General features: G+C 41.3%; 1 protein-coding gene across 3 annotated transcripts in view; it reads left to right on the forward strand.

Moving 5' to 3' along the window:
- Nucleotides 1–24,025, forward strand: part of RSRC1 (arginine and serine rich coiled-coil 1) — a 178,549-nt gene that overhangs the window by 88,201 nt on the left and 66,323 nt on the right. For all 3 annotated transcript variants that reach the window (XM_075506788.1, XM_075506789.1, XM_075506790.1), the window contains one exon: nt 10,432–10,483. In XM_075506788.1, coding sequence (XP_075362903.1) covers nt 10,432–10,483 — 52 coding nt within the window. The remainder of the gene's footprint in view (nt 1–10,431; nt 10,484–24,025) is intronic.

The following is a 24,025-nucleotide window of genomic DNA, read 5'->3' on the forward strand; positions in this document are numbered from 1 at the left end:
TGATTTTGTTCCAGTAAGCCATTGTTACTTATTTCTCAAATCTAGATTTGGTAATATTCTAAAGAAAGATGCTTTTTTTTTTTTTTTTCCCCTGACCACCTTGTGTATAATGGTTCTCTGAAGATGCTGAGGAAACCTGTGTGTCTCTCGGAAGAAAAGCCTAGTTAAGTGGAGTGTATGTAAGAATCTGTGATTAAAGTTAACAAATCCAAATGCTTTAATGACTATTTATGTCCTGGGTGATAGAAGAAAAAGGATTTTCTGAATCCTATGCTTTTGAGATATGGCACATGTCAAAGTGTCTGTTACGTTTAGGGACAATAAATGTGTTTTCCCCTTTGATCTCAATTTTGTATGAAAATTCAGTTGGACGAAAAGCATGTAGTCAAAATACTCTTTTGTATTTTAACAGAAAATTCTAACGTTCCACTAAGTTGTTTAGCAGCTTTATGGCTGTGACTTTATAGTTATGCCAACAATTTTGTCTTTCCTCTCTGAATTTTACTGATTGGGCCATGTCATTCCCTTTTGTTATCTTTCCTTCCCAATTTTGATAAATCGGTCGTCTTGGAGGAATAGGACTGAACAGGACTGGCTGTGCAGCTTGGAAAAGTTTTCCAGACCTTTCTGTCAAGGTACAGCTCTTTTTCCTGGCTTTGGCTGGGAGAGCCTTCTTCCATAAACAGATACCGCTTGATTAGCTCTTCAGGGTGGTGAATGTCTCGCTAGTTAAGCTGTTCTTTTCACTTCATCATTAGTCATATTCTTTCTATGGCCTTTACGTACATTAAAGGGAAAAATGGCTTTTCTGGCTCCTCTTCTATTTTTTTGGATAATGATTGCCCTTTCCTAGCGAGTATGTTGCTGATGCTGGCTGCTTTTTTTGTATGGAAGTGCCAAAAGCATCTGTGTGTTTGATGGACAGATATCGCTATTATTCCATGCTTTACGTGATTTTTCTCCGCTTATAATTCATGTGTATCGTGCTTTGATAATTGTATAGGTCATTTCAACATTTCAGATCAGAATTTTTGTTATGCTCCATTCTATTTTAATGCTGTAATGGAACGTTGTAGTAATTGGCATTAAACCGTAGCTAGTACGTGTTGATGGGAGGTCCATAAAAAGTATAAAATTCTTAGGACAGGGAGTAGGAACTGTTCCTTGAGCTTAAAATGTTTTCTGTTCCTGTTCAGGCTGTTTATCTAATGTAAGACAATACCAGGGATTTTGCAATAAAAAAATATTTCTGTTTATTAGTATCTATAGTTGTTGACTGTGCTTCTTGGAGACTCTAAACAACCTGACAATTCCTCAGGTATTTTTTTTCCCTTTTGTTTCCCCAATTTCATCCTCCGTAGTAGTAGTAGTGTAAAACTGCTATGTCAATATAATATAACTTTTGTGTGTTTCCTTTTTAGCTGCTGAACACTTTCATACAGCTAGTGTATCAGCTGGATAGTGGTAAAAACAAATTCCCCTTTCTCTATTGTATATAATGGAAAGATAGTGCTGGGCAGGAAGCAAACTGGGAAAAATCGCACTTGTTTGTAAAGTGAACAGAATCCGTACCCGCTCTTACTGGGTACATTTTCCCAATTTATACATTTGCGCAGTTTCTCAAACGTTCAGGGTTTTTGGAACAGGTAGATCGATATTAGGTCAGGACACTGGTCCTACCGTAGCCTATATCTGAGTGTATTGCTGGTTGATTGTATCAGAGAAGAAACACCGAATTAGACCTAAATATCATTTTAACATCCAATCATTTAAGCTGATTTACGTCTTAAAATGTAGGGGTTTAATTCAAATAATGCTGGATATGCTTATTACGTTTCTATGATAGTAATTCATATTATGAATTCTTCTCTGGGATTTTTTTTTTGTGTGAAAAAAAATGTTCCTCTGTCAATTTTGAATTTGCCACCCTCAAATTCATTCTGTTGGCTCTGGCTCCTGTAAGAGGATGACAATGATTACAAGTTCTCAGTCTGCTGTGGTTTGGGGTTTGTTTTGTTGTGTGTTGTTTGTTTTTTGTTTGTTTTTTTTTTTTTTTTTTTTTTTTAAATATATTGTATGCTCCTGTGAGGTATTTCTAATAGACATAAGTTCTTTATTTTCAGTTTCTTTGGCAATTACTTTCTTTCTTTTTTTTTAATCTCCGAATGAGGAATAAATGACTGAAAAGGAATCCAACCATTCCTATGCTAAACAAACATGTCACATAATCTTTTCCATAATTTGATCAAAGTCCATTTAAAAGGTAGCCGGGGTTAGGGATCTTTGTTGCTCTTTTCCTGTTGAGATAGTTTTACTAGAATTGGGATGTATAATATTCCGGGTGAAGGCAGGCCACTGACTTACGTGATTTCATTTTAATATATTCTGTATCTGTCCCCTTTCTCTAATTTTTGTCGTTTCTTCCTTGTCTCTTCTCATTACTGATATACATTGAGGTCTCCTTTTAGCTGTCCACAATGATGCTAAACTGTTTTTTCCTGAATTGATATTGGTCTTGGAGAACGCAGTAAGGTAAATGAGAAGTTCTCCCCAGCGTGCCCTGCTCTGTATTTATCAGCATTACATCTTATCCTGTTCCGTGCTGCTATTAGCACTTGATCTGGTTAAGCCTGTCAGTCTCCTCTACCCCTAAATACTGTACTTACCTGTAAATGTGACGGAGTGCCATCATTCAGCGTCTTTCCCTGATCCCTACTGAAGCTGTAAAACCAGTCTGCATTTTAATACAGAATAAGTAGAAATCGCTAATACCTATGAGAAGTGGTCTTTGGTTATTTTGTGCCTTGATTACTTCTTTTCTTTTCTTATGCAGGACTTTTTAATTAAAAGCTTTTGGCACTTCCACGAAAACATCAGCCTGTCTTTCCAAGCTCCTGTGTAATTGTATTTGAGGAGATTGAATAGACGTGGTTGATGAGACGTGGTTGTTTTGTCAGCGAAGACCCCATTTAGACAGTATTTTAACACGATGGCTTTTCCTTTTGCTCTGAACAGAGCCTCTCCTTTACCTGTAGGAACTCCATCAATTTAAGAGCAGGGCCGCTGTCTTCATCCCTGCAAAACAATTCTCCCCTTCATCCCAGCTAACCACAACGTTGTCTTACGCTTTGCTCCGCTGGACCCCAGTCTGCTTCTATAACGTCAGGCCACCCAGCCCCAGACACCCCACCCGAGGTCCTCCCCCGGGCAGCTCTCCGTCGCTCTGCCAGCCCACCGTGGCTGCTGCCTCCTGTCTTTCCCACCGTCCGTGCGCCTACCACCTGCAATCTAGAGTCTGAAACAATTAAAGATTTGTAGGTAAGAAGACTGCTGAATTGCAGGAAATTTGATTAGCTTCAATTTTTTTTTTCCTGTACAATTCCTCTGGTTTTGAGTGAAAAGCAAGCCTGAGAAGAATGTACAAACAGAATCACTTGAGAAAGCCTCTAGAAGAGTCGTGGTTGCACGACGTGCACGTGGTTGCACGTCATGGTGGTGGGGAATTTCTCTTTTATTCTCAGCCTTGCCAACTTTTCTTTTTCTGGAATTCATTGCAAACTACATTTGCTTTAGGTTTCTGACCCACTTTGGAAGTATTCCCAGTAGTTTTGGATAGCCGTCTCTTCAGACAACTAGGAAACTTATGTTTTGTTCTTTCTTTCTTCTTGCTACACTTTTTGTTAACCTTTTTTTTTTTTTTTTTTTGAGCTTGTCAGGCATTGGGAAAGGCTAGATAAATGTCCCCAGGAAACGGATGATAGGCTGGAGTTAAAACGGGAAGATGGATATGAGCTTTCAAAATCATATTACTTAATTAGTGTTTATTTGCTGAGTTCTTTGGGTATTGTTTTGATTTTGTTTTTTAAACTGGAATTTTACTATATACATTTGCATCAAGAGCAATTTGAACCTGGGGAAACGACATCTTGCTAAGGAAATCGGTATTTGACACAACTACAATTCATATTCTATTTCCTATTGCAATGTGTGGTTGTGCTAATGTCATCCCCAAAAGACGAGCAGGAACACGCTGTATTGCCGCTGCTGTTACGGCATTTGGCCACGAGGCCGTCGGTTGTCTTCAGGGAGGAACCTGGACACAAACCTGGTCTTCAGGGGCAGGGGGAGAAGTCACATTCAGACATTTCAACTGCTATAAAAAACTAGCTTACAAAGTTAGGAGATCGAGAGCTTCATAGTTTTCTAATATAATATAATGCCTGTAGGAAATCCTCATTTTATCAGTAAGTGGAAAATCTTTTTAAATTACGAACTTGACTATTTCTGTTAAACAAATTTGATATCCTACATCCTCTGTGCAAGTAGAATATTGAATTATAATTTCAGGCAGCACGTGTATGTAAGACAGCTAAGGAATGTCGATCATGTTTGCTGTGGGAAGCACGGCACTTAGGGGCTGTCACTCATCTCTGTTAGCAGAGCTGTAGAGGGCTTAAGGACTGCTATTTTTGTCTTCATCAAATGCAAAGATAAAACGTTTGTGTAAAAAGAAAAAAAAACCACCAAGAAAATTGATCACTATCACACTGAGGTTTGTTAGGCTTTTACAGAGATGTTATCAGAGAGAAAAGTCTCTGATAAAGTTAAATTATACGCCACCAATGTCATTAGTGATAAATAGGAGGAATTGAACATGTCCAGTTTTAGCAGAAACAATAAATATCTATGACATTCCATATGAAACTTCCATATTCATAAACATTAGGTAAGAGAGCATTGCAACTCGAAATACTTCAGCATCATTAACTGCTTGAATCTTGGGACAATGTAATGTTTTCCAGTACTGACAAGAGCCACAGTCACTACTGAACAATATTCACAGTTAGTTCAAATGGAAGTTTGGACTCTCTTTTTAAGTTTAATTGTTCTCAACATTTTCCCTCAATTTTCTCAAGTTTATTTTCACTTCAATGTTGTTTGCTCAGTCAAAAATTTTTTTCATGCATCGCAAGTAGCAGGAAGATTTTTAAAAATAAGATCTAGATGCTGAATTTTCAAAGCTATTAATTATTTTGGTAAAATTTAAAAGCTGAATCCCCTTTGCAATTGAGTATTTTGAAGGGAAAACATTACACGGATGGCATGTCTGAAGCGGTCCATCAAGCACATCACTTGCTCCCTGTAGCTAGTAGTGGCAAGCAGCTTGGGTTTGCGGGTTTTTTTTTTTACACAATAAGCAGCAAATTTGAAGTTATGAGACACTTTTAGTGCAGTTTTAATAAAAACATACTATTTATGAAAGCAGTACCGATGTGATGCAGTAGACACGCTGCAAAGAAATACGAGTTAAGAAGGATGTGCCACATCTTCCTAAAAAAGCTTGCGTTAAAAATTGAATACATACAATCAAATTTTTGCATGAGAGATTAATAACAATTATTCATCACATGGATATTTCTGGTTTATGGTATCCTGTAGAATACTATAGTTTTCTAAAGCATAATTCCAGTGTATTACCAGCCACTTTTGGACATAATGTAAAATTCATCGTTAGGGATGCTTGACACGCCTCATGTTGTTCTACGATATGCCTGCTAGGGAATTCCTTTCTTTCCTGCTTTTACAGTTAGTTGTCACCTTCATCAGTTGGTACCATAAATACTTGGTACTTTTTTTTTTTTTCACTGTTTTGAATTCTTTTCCTTCTGTGTTATGCTTAAGACCTTAAGGAAAGTATGAGGGTTTATTTTGCAACCTGTGGTAGACATCACTCTGATGATGTTTCCTACACCAATCATTTCACCATTTTTAAGTTTCCTGAGGGCTTTTCTGAATTTTGTCATTTAATGGTCTCCTAAATCAATACTACCCTCCAGTAGTTGCTCTTTCTCACACATTGCTCACGGCTTGTTTGGTATCTAATTGTGATTTTCAGATGAATTAATCTTTGTCCGGTTTCTCAGAGCGTTGGACAAATGCTTTCTGGAGCCAAGCTAGTAACCTTTAGTTAGGAACCCTTCATCCATTTATTGTTTAGGGCATATTGATTGATAATAGAAAAGCATCTATACCAACTTCTCCTGTGGGTATACCAATGTCCATGAAGCAACTGGGTATCAGTTAGTTCTACGGCTGCGGTCAGGGCAAAGGGGTAGAGACCCGCAAAGCAACTGCCCGTGCAGTTTCCAAGGGGATATTGGTGAATAAAAGAAGAATTTTAGTCTAGCCTATCTTATACTGACAGGCTACGGTCATACCTACATGGTGGCAAAGGCATTTTGAGCTGTGTGGAGCGTTTCAGAGCAGGGGGAGCAGTTGTGTCAGTATCGATGGAGCTTCGTGTTTAGTGCTGGGAGGTGTCACTTGTATCGCTGCTCACTGCTTTCCCTTCTTCTCCATCGCAACCCTGGTTTAATATTTGCTCTTTCAGGGAATTATCGTTGGTGTGGTGGTGCGAGATGTTGCCACTGTGGGCTCTGAATATGGTAATAACTATCAGTGAAACATCTCTTTCTCTAGTCTGTAGTAAACAGACTTTTCCATGGCCACAAAGAAGAGATGCTTGTATTTGAGAGATCCGGGTATTTTTGTGTCGTGGTTTAACCCCAGCCGGCAGCTCAGCCCCCCCAGCCTCTCGCTCGCTCCCCCCGTGGGATGGGGGAGAGAATGGGAAGGGTAAAAGTGAGAAAACTCGTGGGCTGAGATAAAGACAGTTTAATAGGGAAAGCAAAAGCCGCGCACGCAAGCAAAGCAAAGAAGGAATTCCTTCACCCCTTCCCGTGGGCAGGCAGGTGTTCAGCCATCTCCAGGAAAGCAGGGCTCCAGCACGCGTAACGGGGACTTGGGAAGACAAACGCCATCGCTCCCAACGTCCCCCCCTTCCTTCTCCTTCCCCAGCTTTATGTGCTGAGCATGAGGCCGTATGGTGTGGAATGTCCCTTTGGGCAGTGGGGTCAGCTGTCCCGCCTGTGCCCCCTCCCAGCTTCTGCACCTGGCAGAGCACGGAAAAGTCCTTGCCCGGTGCAGCAACAACTAAAACCTCCCTGTGTTACCAACACTGTTTTCAGCACAAATCCAAAACACAGCCCCATACCAGCCACTATAAAGAAAATTAACTCCCTCTCAGCTGAAACCAGGACATTTTGTTAAATATCTAACTGGATAACTGCTGTAAGTATAGAACATTATATCTCTTAACACAACCAGTCCCATAGTGTTTGAGGCACACTTGAGTCTTACAGAAGAAGGCTGCTTTAGAAATGCATTGGCTCGTGCTGCTGCCTGCGTTGGGCAATCCGTAGGAGTGAGTCACAGAATCACAGAATCGTTTAGGTTGGAAAAGACCTTCAAGATCATTGAGTCCAACCGTAAACCTAACACTGCCAAGCCCACCACTACACCATGTCCCTGAGCACCTCATCCAAACGGCTTTTAAATACCTCCAGGGATGGGGACTCAACCCCTTCCCTGGGCAGCCTGGTCCAATGCTTGATAACCCTTTCGGTGAAGAAATATTTCCTAATATCCAGTCTAAACCTCCCCTGGCACAACTGAAGGCCATTTCCTCTCATCCTATCACTTGTTACTTGGGAAAAGAGATGGACACCCACCTCACCTCAACCTCCTTTCAGGCAGTTGTAGAGAGCGATGAGGTCTCCCCTCAGCCTCCTTTTCTCCAGGCTGAACAACCAGCCAGCAAGGGACACAGCATTGCTCTCGCGGAGATGGGAGTCATTCTGCACTGCGCTCCACCCTCTAAAAGTGCCCTAGGCTGCCGTGAGGGATGTGGGGATCAAACCTCATAATGAGTTTGCCCAAGACTCATCAGGGTTTACACCAGTGCCTGAGCCCCTGCCCCTGTGGTTTACACGTGAGCCTCACGCGGGCGCTGGATTTGTGCAGAATGAGCTAAGGCAGGAGAAGCGTACTCATGCCTACAGAGCTGGTGTTTCCAGCTCCCTCAGTGCTATCAGCCCTTGGAAAAAAAATTCTGTGGCCCAGCTGAGGTGGCCAGGCACTCAGGCGAGCATTGCCCTCCTGCACCGGGTGCAGATGTGGTCTGGGAGTGCCTCTGCACTGAGGGCTCCAGGTCGGGCAGAGACCAGCCCACCAGGGCCGTACCCCTCGGTGGGTGGGTGAGCACTGGCAAGCCCTTATCTTCAGGATGCTGAAACACATCAGCTCCGTGCGGGTTAACAGCATCTCTCCTTGCCCCCGGACTACTCCCCTCCATTAAACCAGAGGTCAGAGCATGCATATAAAACATGACGCTGGGAAGCTGGCTGGATTGTCACCCTCAGCCTCCCCGAGGAGGATGCAGAGACAGCTGGGGGAAGGTGCCCCTGTGCCCACACACCCTGCCACCCCCTCGGCTTTTACCCTGCAAGCTACACGGTGTGGGCAGAACTTCCCGAAGCCCAGAGGAGGCTGGATACGTCTCAGCAGAGTCACTACATCCAAGTGTTTAATCCTGCCCTTGGCCTCGGGGGCTGGGAGGATGCTCACGCAAACCGCTCGGGCTGTGGGGATGCCGTGTGGCCCAGTCGGTGCTGTGCCCTTCGTGCTGGGGGTGGTGGATCAGTTAAGTTAGTCAAACGCTTTGTTACAGAAAGGACAAAATGAATATAGGGAACGGATTTAATGTACTGTCAGCGTATCTGGACGCCAGAACCCAGCTGATGGCTGGGGTTGCACAAACACTTGGGCTGTTCATGTGAAGATGGGAGCGCAGGTAGTGTTTTTCCACCAAACACTTTTCCTTCTCTGCTAAATTGCACTGCAATTTTTTGCCATACTACAGTAACCCTGGTGATTTTTTTTCTTTTCTATCTAAAGTTGTTATAGGAATGGAAAAACCGCAAACCCAAGTACGGCTTTTCTGAAACTTAGTAAGTTGGGCAAGTTTGTTCTGGAAGGAAAGCAGATCCTTTTCTTCCTCCCCTTTCTTTCCTCTAGTGACGTATTTAATATGCCAAAACATATTGTAATAATTAGTTCATTGCAAGAGGAAGAAATTTGAAGATATTTCTACAAAAAATTTCAAGATTTTTCTTGCTGCCACCAAGATTAGTGGTCAACACTAGTGGTAGCATTGGTATAGTAGTTCTAATAATAAATTTTGCCTGATAATTTGGGGTTTGTGCAAACAGCTAGCAAAATTCTAAAATAAAAATATTAGACCTCTGTACAACTGAAATCGGATCTTCATTTAAATTTCCTTTTTCAATCTGCGGATTAATGTAACGTCTTTCGTATTGCATGCTAACGAAAGGAGCAGTCCGTAAATTCCTGTAGTAGAAATTGAATTGTTCTTTGCCATCAGTTAGCCTCTCTTAATAGGTGTAGACATAATGTAAAACAAAGGATTAATGAATAAGTAAAAAGAAATAAGCCCCTAAAAAGCAGAAAGAGGTCGTCTTACGAATTAGTAGGAGGCGGCCATTTTATACAGATTATATTTTGCAGTCATACGATATCAATCCTGCTGCAAAAATATGTGTTTGAGCACAATGCCATCTGAGCTGTCTCTGGTTGAAAGAGATTTTGAGAAAAGCTAACTCTTTTGCCCTACAGAGCGTCATCGGTTGGGACATTCATAGCGAAGAGCTTTGCCTGATTACCTTGATTAATGTTTGTATGGCTAATGGGGTGAAACTGGAAGGGCGCAGACTTAGCCTGCTTATCTGAAAAAACGTTCCAGTAGCAAAATCTGCCTAGAAGAGTTTTCAAAGCTGAACAATGACACCAAAAATTTCCGTCATGTTTTGGTTTTAGTGCAGAGCAGAAACCTCCCAAACTTTTCAGATGCTTACAGAAATAATCAACTTCTGAACTCCATGACAAATGTGGTTTGTGTATAAATTTAACTGTGAAAACGTTTGAGTGGCTTCAAAATTAGAGGGACGGCAAGCACATTGGACACAGTAAAACATCACTTGGAATAATTAGCATAGTGGGTACACAGCCAGCAATATGTTCCTCAGCCCCACAGATGTGAAGAAATACCTTAAGGAGAGGAAAAAAGTCAAAACAGATAGCAGAAGTAGTGTGAAAAACTCACCATATTAATCACGTTAAAGCCAGATTTTGAGCGTGCTTGTGTAGCCGCGTATTTTTGTGTAATGGGGTTGCCGCGGAGCCGGGGAGGGTTTGCTGTTGGAGGACTGAGAAAGGAGCTGGCGGCGGGCTTCAGCCTGGCCGCGGCTGCGGGTGCTCAGGCTGGTCAGGGTGCCAGAGTCCTACCTAACTGGGATTGTGTTTTCCGTCAATTCTGAAGATTTACCTGATGGTTTCTAACTCGAATACGATAGCACTCATTTCAGTCTGGAAGCTTCTTCGGCTGGCGTGTAGCACCGAGTCCCTCGCAGGGGCGAGAGCTCACCGCTGGCGGTGGCAGTGCCGGAGTCGGTAACGTGTGACCTCGCGCGTTGAATGTGCCGTGATGAAGATGTATCAATCCTCTCTTTTCAGACTCCTGCTGAACAGGCCAAAGCTAGATTACAGCTGGTTCTCGAGGCGGCTGGTAAGTGTTGCTATTATAAGTAGAATTATATTCTGCAAAAAGGTATTTAACTTTTGTAATATCAGAAAAATGAAACCTATCAAGATAATAGTCATTTTATCCTTTTCAGTTTGGGAAATGCTAAGTCCCTTTCTCCATAGCTCACTTCAGTTTCTGGTTAAGAGGAAACTGGTGTGCCTCGCCATTGGCATGTAGTCAATCCCTCTAAGGAGATAAAAATAAGTAATTTTTGTTTGCTGTTGGAGAATCAGCGCTCAGACTTCATGTGTTTGTCCTCTTGCTGCTGCTGCTACTGAGACTTTATTCTGTGCTCTCAAAAATTTGTTTTTGTTTCTTTATTTTTTAGCACCGAATACATATATTTATATTTATTTATAATTATTCATATTATATAAAACGTATTTATATAAAAATGTATATAAATTTATAATATAAAATATATATTTCTATTTATTTCTTTGAAGTGGTAGCAGAAATATGTAGCAAGCTTTCCAAAAGGCTCAGATCAAGAGGCTGATCTACATACTAGTTCTCTACAAAGGGAAGCATTCCTATTTAGTCTAGCACTAGTAAGAAGGAAGGCAAGATGCATATCGTGGTAACTATTTTTAATTTTGGAACCTTTTATTTCAATAAAAATTGGAGAAATCCTGTAGTTTCATGGCAGGTCTAAAAGTTTAAGGCAACTGTTGTCCTGTTGTACCAAAGGTGAGAAGATCATTCCTTTTATCCTGCCTTCTTTGCAGACGTTGTAGCTAAGTCCCCGTTAAAGCTCAGCCATGTAGATCTTCCCAAATGGAGAGGAGTTCTGCTTCTTTGGTTTGGTTTTGGTTTGGTTTTTTACTAATGCAATAGCGTTCAGTACGCAGCTTTGACACGCGCTCCTCAGCTTTTCCCTGGGGAAGCTGCCGTGGATTTGCCCTGTGTTGTATCTTCGACCGAGGTCCGTTTCGCTCCTTGTCCCCTTGCCACGCTCGCGTGGTGGCACGGCGCGGCAGGACAGCCCGCTCTTCGCTGGCTTTGATGCAGAGGGTTCTGTCCTCTCTTCGCCCACTCTCCAAATGTTCTTTAGAAGAGCCACGGGTTTTGGTGCCCTCACACTATGTGCGTGAAAACATTACCCGAGAACCTTGCACTGTGGTAGGACTGTGGTAATGATGATAAATTCATAAATGAAGAATCATACTTAGATATAATGTACTGGATGTTCTTTAGGTACTTTCATTTGTCTTCACATTATTAAAATAACAATTTAATGCTCGGAAGTGGTAGTCTGTGTTAAGGTTTTGTAATCCTAATTAATTTCTATATCTTATTTTAATTTTCCCATTAAAACTTTGTCATTTTGTCACACAAAAAGGCAAATTTTCAGTATTCCATATGCATTGTAATAAATACCTATTTGTCTTTAGTTAAGCTTTCATCTCTCATATATGTGTTTTTAACTTATAAACAACAATTTCCAAGAAACACCATTTTTTATTTTTTCCCCTTACGGAAACCTTCTGTTTTAAGCAATACTCATCTTCTCACATTGCTGATTTTTTTAATTTTTTTTTTTTTTTTTCGAAAAATGCATCTAGCCTTTTGTACTGTATAGCTCCAAATGCATTCATTGTTTTCCATAACTTTTAATAAATCTTTGAAGCATGTAATTATAAAACAGATGTGACAGCACTGACCTAAAAAAGCACAATTTGTGTATACTACTCACATCTATCACACCTCATTTTTTAATTTAACACCTGGGAAATGTATAAAAGATACCTAAGGGTTGTATATCATCACGGCCTGGGTCCCAAAAATTTCCAAAAACATATAAAAGGTCTATGACATTGTTAAATTTAAATATTCAGAATTAAAGTCTGCAACTTAGATTGAAGCTGCAAGCTGTTCATAAATAACTCGAGAGAGTTAATCTGTTTGTTTCTCTTACCGTCCAAAATACAGACAGAAGTTCTTTCCTGCCTTTATTTAAGTGTTGGTATTCATGAGATCAGCCCCCCACCTTCTTCCCCAGTCCTGTACTCAATCAATTAAATTGAATTTTTATTAAATTGGTGTGAGAGGAGTGTTGGAAATGTTAGTAATGTCATTTCAATATCTTTTTGTGTGTTTACTCATTGCAAAATGAGCGCTTTTTTCACCTTTAAGTTTAAAAAAAAATAAAAATAACTCTGTCAGACCGTTACTGAGCAGCTTTGCGAGTAGTTCACCATCAACAGGTTAATTGTTGTTGCTGTTGTAGCATGATGGTGTATGATTTAATTGAATATTATGTCAATTTAAATCTGTATTTTAGTAATGATGAACAAAGCTGCTGTTTGCGTATGTAGCGCTCGGTACAGCATCCGTCCCAAACTTTTGAATTAACTTGCAGAATACCTGGCTGTGCACGTTAGAGGGGTTGCTTCAGTCCCACTAAGTGGGGAGAAAAGCTGTGCTTTATTCAAACTGTATTCTCTACATTGTACCGGTTGTGGATGACGCTGTACTCCTCTATGGTTCGGACAAACAAAACAGCCTTACCTTCTGCAACCGCGCAAAGGGACCAACAAGTGCTGCAGAGGCGTTTGGGAAGGTGCTTCGGTGTTCCTCTCTATCGACGTGCTGCTACGGGGGCATTTCCACACCCTTGATATCCCATCTCCCGCGAGAACCTAACATTTTCTGATATTGTCTGGATTCAAATATATGTGCTCCTTTCAGTCTGGAGATTTCCATATCTTACTATACTTCGAAAGAATTCACCTAGAGAAAATTCACTTTGCTTACTTAGCAAATTTTTTTATTCTTAATATACTGGAAATGCCTTTGGATAAACATAATGCAAATACAGCAGACAGCACCTGACTGTGTTTGGGGACAAAAGTGGATGTGCGTGCTACGGGACGTTCGTGGTGAGAAAAGAAATCGCCTGTCAGTAACGATATGACTTTGCAGCATGTCCCTGCTGAAGTGGAGGCGGTAATTTTTATCGCGTTTGTCTGTGCTGGAAATGGTATTAGAATGTAGCTTTAATGACTTATATTGACTAATTAAACGCAGATAAGGAGTGGTGGCAGTTCACCGCCATCGGCTGGCACCGTGCTGGGAGCACGGCCCCGCCGCCGCTGCCTGCCGCTCCTCCAGCCTGCCTGTGAAGATGAAGAGTCCCGAGCTTGTTCAGGAGCAATTCTTTATCGTTGATAACTGTTCCATAGGAAACTCCTCTCAGTACCTGGAACATGTATAGAGTTGAGGGGAAAACTGTTTCGATGTCAGGGTTTAAGTTCAGGTGCTTCCTTCAAATTGGGCGCAGGAGCAAATATGTGTTTGTGTGCGGTATACATGCATATTTTTTAAGAGAAGGCATTTGGGCTGTTGCTTTATCAGAGAACAGAATGTCTGAGGATATTTTGTTCCAATTTAAAAGCAGGAATTCCCAACCTTTCTCCAGGCGTAGGAAACGTCGGTCCAAGAGCTGCTTGCACTCTGTTGACGTGCCTTAGGCTAGTAAAGCAGCGAACCCTGCCTTCCGGCCAAGGGCTGCAGGCAGCGGCGTTAGCTGCGGACAAGAGGCACTCATAAGGGGTGTGACTTCCAAAAGAATCTGGGTACAAAAAGGCTTAGGTAGTCCTTGTTTTGCTCTATTCTTCTGCTGGTGTTTCACCGAAGTGTTTACATGTTAGAGTTGTCTTCTCAAACTGAAGATGTTTGCGTGTATAAATTTTTTTGCTTCACATCAACCTATTGACATGGAAATTCTGTGGCTTTATCCCTGTGGCTTTTTAAGCAAGAGAAAGTGGTATATTGAAAGACACTAATAATGGTACGGATTTACAGAAGACAGGTTTTGAAAGTGCTTTCGGTATGTCAGCTTTTGCAAGTCCTGTTCTAGTACGATGGCCATAGTTTTACAAAGTTAATTGTACGTTATTGTGTTCCTCTCACCCTTTGCTGCTTTCTTCATCACCAGAGGTGCTTGATTTTAGGGGAGGTAGGTCCAATGGCCAACTGATCAGAATTGTAGATGTCTAGTATCTTGGGAAAATCAGCTTTTAGAATCTAACTTAGATATTAATGTAGGAAATAACAACTGATTTCTCTGAAAGCCAAAACATAGCAAATAGTAAGGAGGACTCTTTTTAATTGGATTTTTTTTTTTTTTTTGGTGGTGTGTTTTGGGGATGGGAATTGTGACTTCTGGTCTCTCGTTGTGGGAGAGCTGGTAAAATAAAAAATATTCACCTGTGTTTGTGAGGGGAGGAGGGGAAGATGGCCATTTTCATATTCAGGTAATATAGTGCTGTCAAGAAGTTTTGTCTCCAAGTCCTTCGTTCATGCCGACTTTGCTATGCACTTTGCTAAAGAATTTTTTTTTCTTTGTTGGTGTAGATTAGTGTCAGGATCTTTGTTCTCATTAAGCAGGGTGATACTTGAAGATACTGAAGCACTCCAATTTTTAAGGCAACTGATTTTTGATTTATAAAAACTGGCACTCAGTAGAAGTTGTTGGTCTCAGCTATATATAAATCTAGATTTGCACGATTTTATTTACTTGCCCTTCTTAATATTGAGATACAAGAAAGCCTTTTTAGCATCCTCTAACAATATCGCAGCAACTTGCCATGTTTGAGCAGATGTTAAGCAGGCAATAGTTGAATGTTAATTTTGAGAGGGTGGTATGTTTAAGCCTATCTGAAGTATGTTGCATGTGGGCCTTCCAGACTCCGCTACAATGCTTTGTCTCTTGGGAGAATTTTAAAGCTAAACCTCTTTCTTTTTGTCACTCTATATGGACTCTCTCAAGTCAGTATAAAGCAGATCATCCCTAGGCTAAAGCTCTTCAGCTTTTGTTATTGGGCTCTGTAGACCTGTAATTAGGCCTCCTGGCAGGCCTTGCAGGCCAGTTAATGGTCATATGGAGTTTCTATGAGGCAGACTGGCTTTGTATAAATCCTTCGTAGGGATACGTTTATGGGTCACTTCCTACCAGGACCGGGCTTTGTGCCGCTGCCCCACGGGCTGACAGGGAGCAGGTTCCCTTGACCATCGACAGCTCAGTTTGCGGCGCACAATCTACCCGGCTAATCCCCAGTGTAAACAGAGGATTTAGCTGAGCTTCTGTCACTTACAGTTGCCAAACCACTTGGGTGTCTGTGATTTCTTTCCCAGACTTCATTACCGAGAGACGGAGAAGCCCAGAAGATTTGAGCTGGGGTTTTGTGTTAAACGTTTGCTTGCTCCTATCGCTCATTTTAAGGGAAAAGTTTGCCCCGCGTCGAATCCTGCCTGGCTAAAACCCCTAAGCTTAACAGAAAACCTCAAAGCTTTAAAGCTGGTTAATTTGTGCCGTAAATTGCTGCGTGGCACCCCTGTTTTCTCATAAAGATTAAAATATGGATGAATATTCCAAAATGTAAGTGCATTGATATGAAGTAGCACGTGGACGTTTCAGACTATCACTATTGCTGCCTTTACCGCAGCGGTCTGGAAGTTTTTCTATGGTGAAAAGCAGAAATTTCTTACTCTCCATGTAAAGACGATGACAAAAGGCAATTGATCTGGATTTTCAAAGGTCTAGAGTTGAAATAAGTGACTGATCTATTTTTGGAATCTGCATTTCAATCTATGGCTGAAAGAGCGTTCAAGAATAGAGCATTTTTGTGCAAAGAATTGACAGTTTATTTAAAGGAAACTTCAGAACTGGGACGCTAATATGACATTAGCAATATGCGGTAAAAATTGATGAATACAAATCAGAAGCATTTAACACTTATCAGATCTGTTTGGCAGCAATTCTGGGTATTGGATATTTAACTCATTATCTTTGAATTATACTATCAGATTGCTCCCTTTAATTTTGTACCATGCATTTTCATTACATTTTACATATTCCTTAAAGAGGAAATCATTGAATATAACAAGTACTTTGGCCTTAGCTGTTGTAAAAATGCAAGTGCTTTATAATACTGCGTTTTTTTAAATCTGCCCATTATAACACGTTACTGGGGAGAAAAATCCTAATTTGCACTCAGTGCCTGATAAATAAATAGTCAAATATTCTCTACTTTCTGGTATCAAAATAGCTCATAACAGATGTGGCTGAAAGGACCACATACGTAGACTGTATGATTTTAGTCTGGTGGAACTAATAGGATCACTTGCTACTTTATAGATCCTTGCTTTTCTTTTACTTTCATAAAAACTGTTTAGTTAAATAGGATGGCCTCTGTTTTGCTCTTTTCTAGCTATGCAAAGTAGTAAGGCAGGCAGGTGGCAACAAGTATGAAAGATTTCCTTTTATTGGTGCTTATTTTTAAATGCCACATTTAGAAAATGTTTATGGATTTCTCATTTTGATTATGATTTTCTTACTTTTGATTTTGCTATTTGTGCTCTTTCCACTGAAAATTCGATGGCCTTAGTTTGAATTTCTAATTATGCAAACAATTTTAGAAGGACGGGTAACGTGTGTTGGTATATATGCACAAAGGATGAAATAATACATAAAATATTTTACCTGTTTCATGGAAATTAATAGCTTTTAAAATAATGCTTTCCCCAGAAATTGTAAGAATTTGAACTTATAAGAAGCTTAAAAGTTGCGGAATATTGAAAAGAGATTAATATAGTTACTATGTGGCTATGCTCACTTTGATTTAATAGAAAATTCTTATTTCTATCAATTTCAAATGGTTGTTTTCAGTAGTGTCTATTGACACTTCGGATAACCGAATTTTACTTCTATTTATATAAAAATAGCAATTCTGTGAGCAAAGGTGTCTTATTGACCTACCTTTTCTGTATAAGACAAACATGGATGTAGTCACTAAAAATGTTTGTCAAGGTGTTTTGTGCAGCATTTCTTGAACCCCAGCTAAGAATTTGAATGAGTAAGAGTCTGTTCCTGAGGGAAACACCACCAAACAAGCAGGAGCCGGGTACGGGAGCGTGGGCAGAGGCGAGTGCGATGCCCGAGCACCCCTCCTGACGCAGCAGCTCCCGGGGCCGGGCGGCGATGCCGCAGAGCGTCCTCCCGGGACTCCAGCGCAAGGGAAGCCACGGGGACCTGGACCAGGGATGCCAAGAGCTGCATCAAAGCGCTGCGTCTTTTAAATAGCTCGGCCCCATCCCGTCGCCGGCAGCTTGGTCACTTTTGCCGCTTCCGGCGAGCGTTTGTAGTTGACGGGCTCCTGCTCCCTTACTCTGAGAGGGCTTTCAGGCACAGGATCGGGCCCCTGGGCTTTGTTATACCACGGGCTACGATAGAGCGTGTAGCAATTACTGAAGATCAAATTCGTATCATGCTCTTTTACTGAGGACAAGCTATTAAAACATTAAAGACAAAAGAAAAGAAGTGGATTAAAAGAAGTTTGAGGTTGGAATTCATGAAGCTCACTTTGCAAGGTTGTCCTGAGGAGACCAGAAATATTTTCATGTTTTCAGAAATAAATCTGAGGAGAAACTGTCATTCCCATTGCTGCTGTGGTTTCAACTACAAGCGTTAATTGCTTGTAGCCCCAGGAAATTGCCATTTAGGTTTTTTCTTCCTTAATGCCTTCGTCATTTCAATACTATTTCCATGTTCTCTCTTCCCTTTATGGCTGAGGTCTGGTCGGAGTAGGTGGTTTTGCTGGTCTGCCTCTCTGTGTTCCTCCCGTGAGCGAGTGATACAGATAACTTGAGAATGAGACCGAAAACTTGAGAGGGAGATGAAGAGGAAGGTGGGTGGAGGAAAGATAAAACAATTGTTCTGAAAACGTACACGTGAGGCACAGCTATCGCAATACACCCTCGATGATAGGTTTTTTCCCAACTCCGAAGATAATTATTTATTTATTTGCACGTGTTGGACAGCACTGAGAATTGACTGGTACAAGGATGGCCATCCCCAGGCACAGGGTGTAGTGTTTGGCACTGATCAAGATTTGGGCTGGCAGTAGTGACTAACAGGTTGGTTAAATGTGGTTTGTACTAAACAGAGAGGTTTTTCATCATTGATTAATATAGGAAAGAAATAAACGCGTGAGGCAGCAGCGTCTTGCATTTGTGAATTGCAAAAAACGAATGCAAGGGGATAGATTGCCCCCGTCTGAGGCCTTTCTACCTGACATGCAAACATACGTGGTGATCCTTTCATGCATACCAGTTCGGATGCAAAGAGATAACGATCAAGTTTCTTGGACTGCTACTTTTATGCCTGCTCTTGAGAGTATTGCTTTTATCCAGCTCTATCTGACGTGGGTGATATTTTCTCCCACTGCTCTGAAAGAGAGACTGAACACGCTGTTTCTTGGTACCCAAAGTCCATGTTCAGCTGGTTCAAATCTGAATGACATTCATCAGCCTAATTTTGTCTGGGTTGCTCCATTAACCCCCAAAGTGAAACTGAAGTCCTGCCAGAAGATCACGCAGAACCTTAAGGAAGAAGAAAACACAGGAAGCTCATAGGGCATTTTCTTCTTCTTCAGTAAATATGTCTTTCCAGCAGTTTGAGCTACAGTGAATTATTTCCATTCTTTTCTGGAGTTCCTAAAAATAGCTGATACCATGGAATTGCTTTGGGGATTGCTCAACAAAAAAATGTTATCAACTTGTCGTTATAGTCGCAAATTATTGCTTGGAAGTGTTTATTAACACCATCTTAAATCCAACCCGTCATAGGCAGACAAGAACCTTGATTTCTGTTGCATCCAGATTTTGGAGAGGGCATCAGGTGCTTAAGGCCATCCAAGTGTCTTCTGAGTGTCTTTTTATTCTCTTCCTTCTATAGGGTCACTGTAAATAAAACTGCAGTTTCATCCACTAAAATGAATCAAAAAATTCTGCATCTTTTCCCAAGAATTTTGTATGCTCATTAGTATGTTTACATACCTGAATTTCCCATTCACAGACTTTTCTACTCAGCCTCATCCTGGGTTTTTTAAGCTTTGTACGAGCAAGATCGCAACGGATAGAGGTATTCTTTAGTACAGAAAATGTTCTTGATTTTTTTTTCCTTATATTCCAGGAGTCTGGACATGAATAGAAGATTTAATTTTCAAGAATATGATTTGCATAATATATAGACTAATGAAAGACTAGTTTGAAAAAATTGATGAATGGTCCCGGTCTCTATTTTGATAAGTAGGCTTTACGATTATTTCTTAACAAAACTTTTGATGTCTGAAGGACTCGGGAAGAGATCTCGCTGTAAGAAGAGGAAGGGTGGTGGTTCTTTCGGTGTCTACAAAACTGCGAACCCTGGTGGGAATTTTGATCTGTAGTGAGTCTGCACCAGTCTGTGAAGTTTGTTATTGTTCCCTGCTGCAGTTCTTTCAAAGGTAAATAAACTGGAATGACACTTGTGAGATGTCTACCAAAGCATCCAAGTTGGCTGTGCAGTCCGATTTCCCTCTGCTGCCATCTGACGTACTGAATGCTCCGTCTTTCTGGAGTTGCGGACTAAAAGGTTGTGTGGCTTTCCATAGCTCTGGAAAAGGGTAATCTTTTCTGGACTTTGGTGAGCTCATCCTTTCCATAAGGATCTGAACCTTTATTCTTCCATCTATAATCCTGTCCCCATACTCTACAGATTAGTGCACAACTCTTGATCGGTGAAATGCTGAATTTTTTGGTTTTCGTCGGCTCAGTTCTGCTCAGTCAGTATCGCTGTGGCAGAGGCACGTCCTCAGTTCAGAGTGATTTCTCAAAAGTTTTCATAGTATATCCTTCTGCTGTAGGTACGTATTTGAAGATGGAAGATTTTATCCTATTCTTGAAAACTAGCCAATTTAGGAAAGTCATCTAATTACACAGTTAGTGAACCCAGTTTCTAGGTCAACTGCTGATTCCTACTCAGCAGACTTCTGTGTCAAAAACCATCTAGCTGACGACCTCGGCAGAAAGACCACTTTCGAACAAACTGAGCGATATTAGAATTAAATTATTAAAAAAAAAAGATCAAGAAAGTGTATATTGGAATAAATCTATGGTAGCTAATTTTTATATTGTGCGTTTTATGAGAATTGCAGGTATTTTAAGACTGAATTTCAGAAAGATGCAGAAAGTATTTGAACTCACCTGGACAGTCTACACCAATGAGCCTCACAGCCGTGCACAAGGGCTTATACAGCTGGACATTAAATACATTTCTTCATATATTACTTGCTTCTAATTTGTTGGCAAAGCTACATAATCTCATTAGAGTACTAAAAAAATAATACTTTCTGCATGCAAAGCGACAACTATATAAAAAAATCATTACTTCAAGTAATGACTTTTTAAAGGTATTAATGGTCTTGTCCTTACAGAGTATGTGATTTTGGAGTGCAGCCGGTTTGTGTCATTGGTGAGCAAAGTAAACTCTAGATTAATCAATAATTACTTCAATAATTAATTCAACTTTGTTTTCATGATTGCTGAAAAAATACAGAATTTTAATTAAGTCTAGGTAGAGAATAAAATGTGTTTGAAACAAAATAATTAACTTTTGCAATTTATGATACCATTGTATTGGTGTCTAAAAGCCATTCACTTCATGAACCTCTTTTAGGGTCTTACAAGAGATTAAAAAAAATGCTTTGAACCATTTTTGTAGCATGTGTAATATTTTCTAGTTTAAGAAGCCAATGAGTCGTTGCTAATGTAGGGATGCCATAAGGTAAAACAGAGCCTATAAGTAGACTTTACAGTTACTTTATTAGTTAATGAACATTTATTGCCTTTAGAAATAATTCTAAGGCTTTTAGAATGTCTATTTTTTTGTTAGATTTTTATCTGAGACCTTTTTTTTTTTGTGCTACTGAGAAACAAAAGTATCTCAGGCTTACATTATAACAAACGGGTTTTCAGTAATATTGTAGCATATGGTATACATGATTTTGATGCAAATATGTGCGCTAATTATGTGCAGATGAATCTTTCAGTCCTGCTATTGATCTTAAGTCAAAGACAATTTTTCAGTTAGCTTAAGTTTTATATCAATTCATATTTAGCAACTTTGCCCAGTAATTTAATTATACACTGTTTTGGCTGCAGAGACCATATGTGGTTGCACGGCTAGTTTCTGTTTAAGCGTGCCTTTTGGGAAATGTTATGTCTTAATATTGATAGCACAATATTTATTTCTCCTATTTTACCCGATCTGTCGCGCCATCTTCTCTGTATAGGTGCCTGCTTTGGTCTGCGGTCAGTAAAGCATGAGCCAGAATGTGTGCCCCTAAGATACGTTATGACAGTATCCCCTGTAAGCCTCTGGATGGTTACCACCCTTCAGTTTAGATTTTCGACAAGTGAAACTGGAGAGCGTTTGGCTGGATTTTATAGCACGAATGCCCAGAAAAGGGCTTTAAATGCTCGATCTGCTCAGCGGCACTGGCTCTGGCCGGTGGGCACGAATTGCGTATTTAAATGTTTAGGGCCTCTCCGTCTGATTTCCAGATGTGACGCGTGCCAGAATCTCTCACTCGGCTTGCTGAAGGGAGAAATAAGTGGGAAAGAAATAAAATGTCCTTGCTCCTTCTCGCTGTCATGACGGTGCATCCTGCAAGTTTTTGAGTGTGGAGGTAATTATAGGAGGCCTTGCTCATGCTCCAGCTGGTAGGCATTTCCAAGGCACCTATAATTTAATAAATACTCCTTATCTCTCAATGGATTTTAGATCACAGTGCCCTTTTTGAGGTAGAGCAATGGTTTCGGGGAGTTTCAATGACTTACCAACGGTCGGGTAGTCTGTGACGGAGCAGGATTGAAGCCCATGTCCCAGAACTTGGTCTCATGTGGGACCATGTAATCCTCATTTCTTCCTTAGCTCCAGACTGAGATTAGAAGTTGTATTTAGTAATTAGTGCCCTACCTGCTGTTATTTTTTCAACTGAGAGAGAACAACAGGGTTGTCCAGAAATACACATTGCTACGTGTGAAGCAAAGGTACCTGAACTGCAGATACAGAATTAATTATCATTATAGTGTTTAAGTATATACTCATAGAAAAAGGCAGACTTTGATTAAAAGGTGAATATTTCTGTTTGTCAGTGCTGCTGCACAAAATGCCCTAAGTTTAAGAGCCAGATATTGATGGAGTTAATATTGATACTGTACAGTGCAGCCCGTTCTGTCTCAAAATCCCAGTTGAAACGAAATGCCTTTACATCCAGCAGTCTTGCTTTAAGTATCACTGGTGCCAGCTGCCTGTCAGCAAAACCTTCTGGGTATTTCTGTGAGTTTGTCTTTAGAGGGTTTAGACAACTTCTCTGGTTTGCATGGAGCAGAGGCATCTGCCGAGAGACGGTCTTTCGGTTGTAGGATGTCATCAGAGGAAGTCCTCCTCTTGTACCGCTCCTAGGTGGCCGTAAGGTACGGTTAGAAGTGGTGCTGGAAAGTTGGTGTGCTTGCAAGGATCTGCACGTTGTCGTTCAAACTCAGAATCACAGGATTGTATAGGTTGGAAAAGACCTTTAAGATCATCGAGTCCAACCGTAAACCTAACACTACCAAGACCACCATGACACCATGTCCCTGAGCACCTCATCCAAACATCTTTTAAATACCTTCAGGGATGGGGACTCAACCACTTCCCTGGGCAGCCTGTTCCAGTGCTTGGTAACCCTTCCAGTGAAGTAAAATTTCCTAATATCCAGTCTAAACCTCCCCTGGTGCAACTTGAGGCCACTTCCTCTCGTCCTATCACTTGTTACCTGGGAGAAGAGACCGACCCCACCTCTCTACAGCCTCCTTTCAGGCAGTTGTAGAGAGCGATGAGGTCTCCCCTCAGCCTCCTTTTCTCCAGGCTGAACAACCCCAGCTCCCTCAGCCGCTCCCCATCAGCCTTGTGCTCCAGACCCTTCCCCAGCTCCGTTGCCCTTCTCTGGACACGCTCCAGCCCCTCAATGTCTCTCTGGGAGCGAGGGGCCCAACACTGAACACAGCATTCGAGGTGCGGCCTCACCAGTGCCGAGTGCAGGGGCACGGTCACTGCCCTGCTCCTGCTGGCCACACTATTGCTGATACAAGCCAGGATGCCGTTGGCCTTCTTGGCTACCTGGGCACGCTGCTGGCTCATAACTCGGACACAAGTGCAGCCCTAAGAGTCTGGGGACAAGGCCGAGCTGGGGAATCGGTCGTGCGACAGTTTGGGACCACGGAGCAGCCGGAGCAGCAAGCTGGCTTGCCCAGGTGGTGTTCGGCAGGAGGAGCGAGGTGAGATCTGGTCCTGACGTGCGTGGCTGAAGTTGGTGGGCAGCGGGCAGTTCACGTTGACCGTGGTGCCCTTTAGCGATGTTGGAGACGGCTCCTCCTGAATACAGCCCCAATTCTTGCAAACAAACTTTGAAAAACTTCTTTTGCTGCTCTGCACAGTAACAAAGTGCAGAATTATTCCTGAACGCTAATGGCGTGCAGAAATACAGGCTGGGTTTAAAACTCTTAAAGCCTGGAAAAGACAGCAGGAATTTGTGAATCTTGGTATAGGCAGGTCCACGGGCCTTTTTTCCTCGTAGGTCCCTGTCAGTTCTGCTAAGCTTACTTGCCTACTTGTTGAAGATGTTAAATTGCATCGTTTTCGTGAAATATTTCACA

The sequence above is a fragment of the Mycteria americana genome, chromosome 7 (genome assembly GCF_035582795.1).
Source record: "Mycteria americana isolate JAX WOST 10 ecotype Jacksonville Zoo and Gardens chromosome 7, USCA_MyAme_1.0, whole genome shotgun sequence".
NCBI classification, from domain to species: Eukaryota; Metazoa; Chordata; class Aves; order Ciconiiformes; family Ciconiidae; genus Mycteria; species Mycteria americana.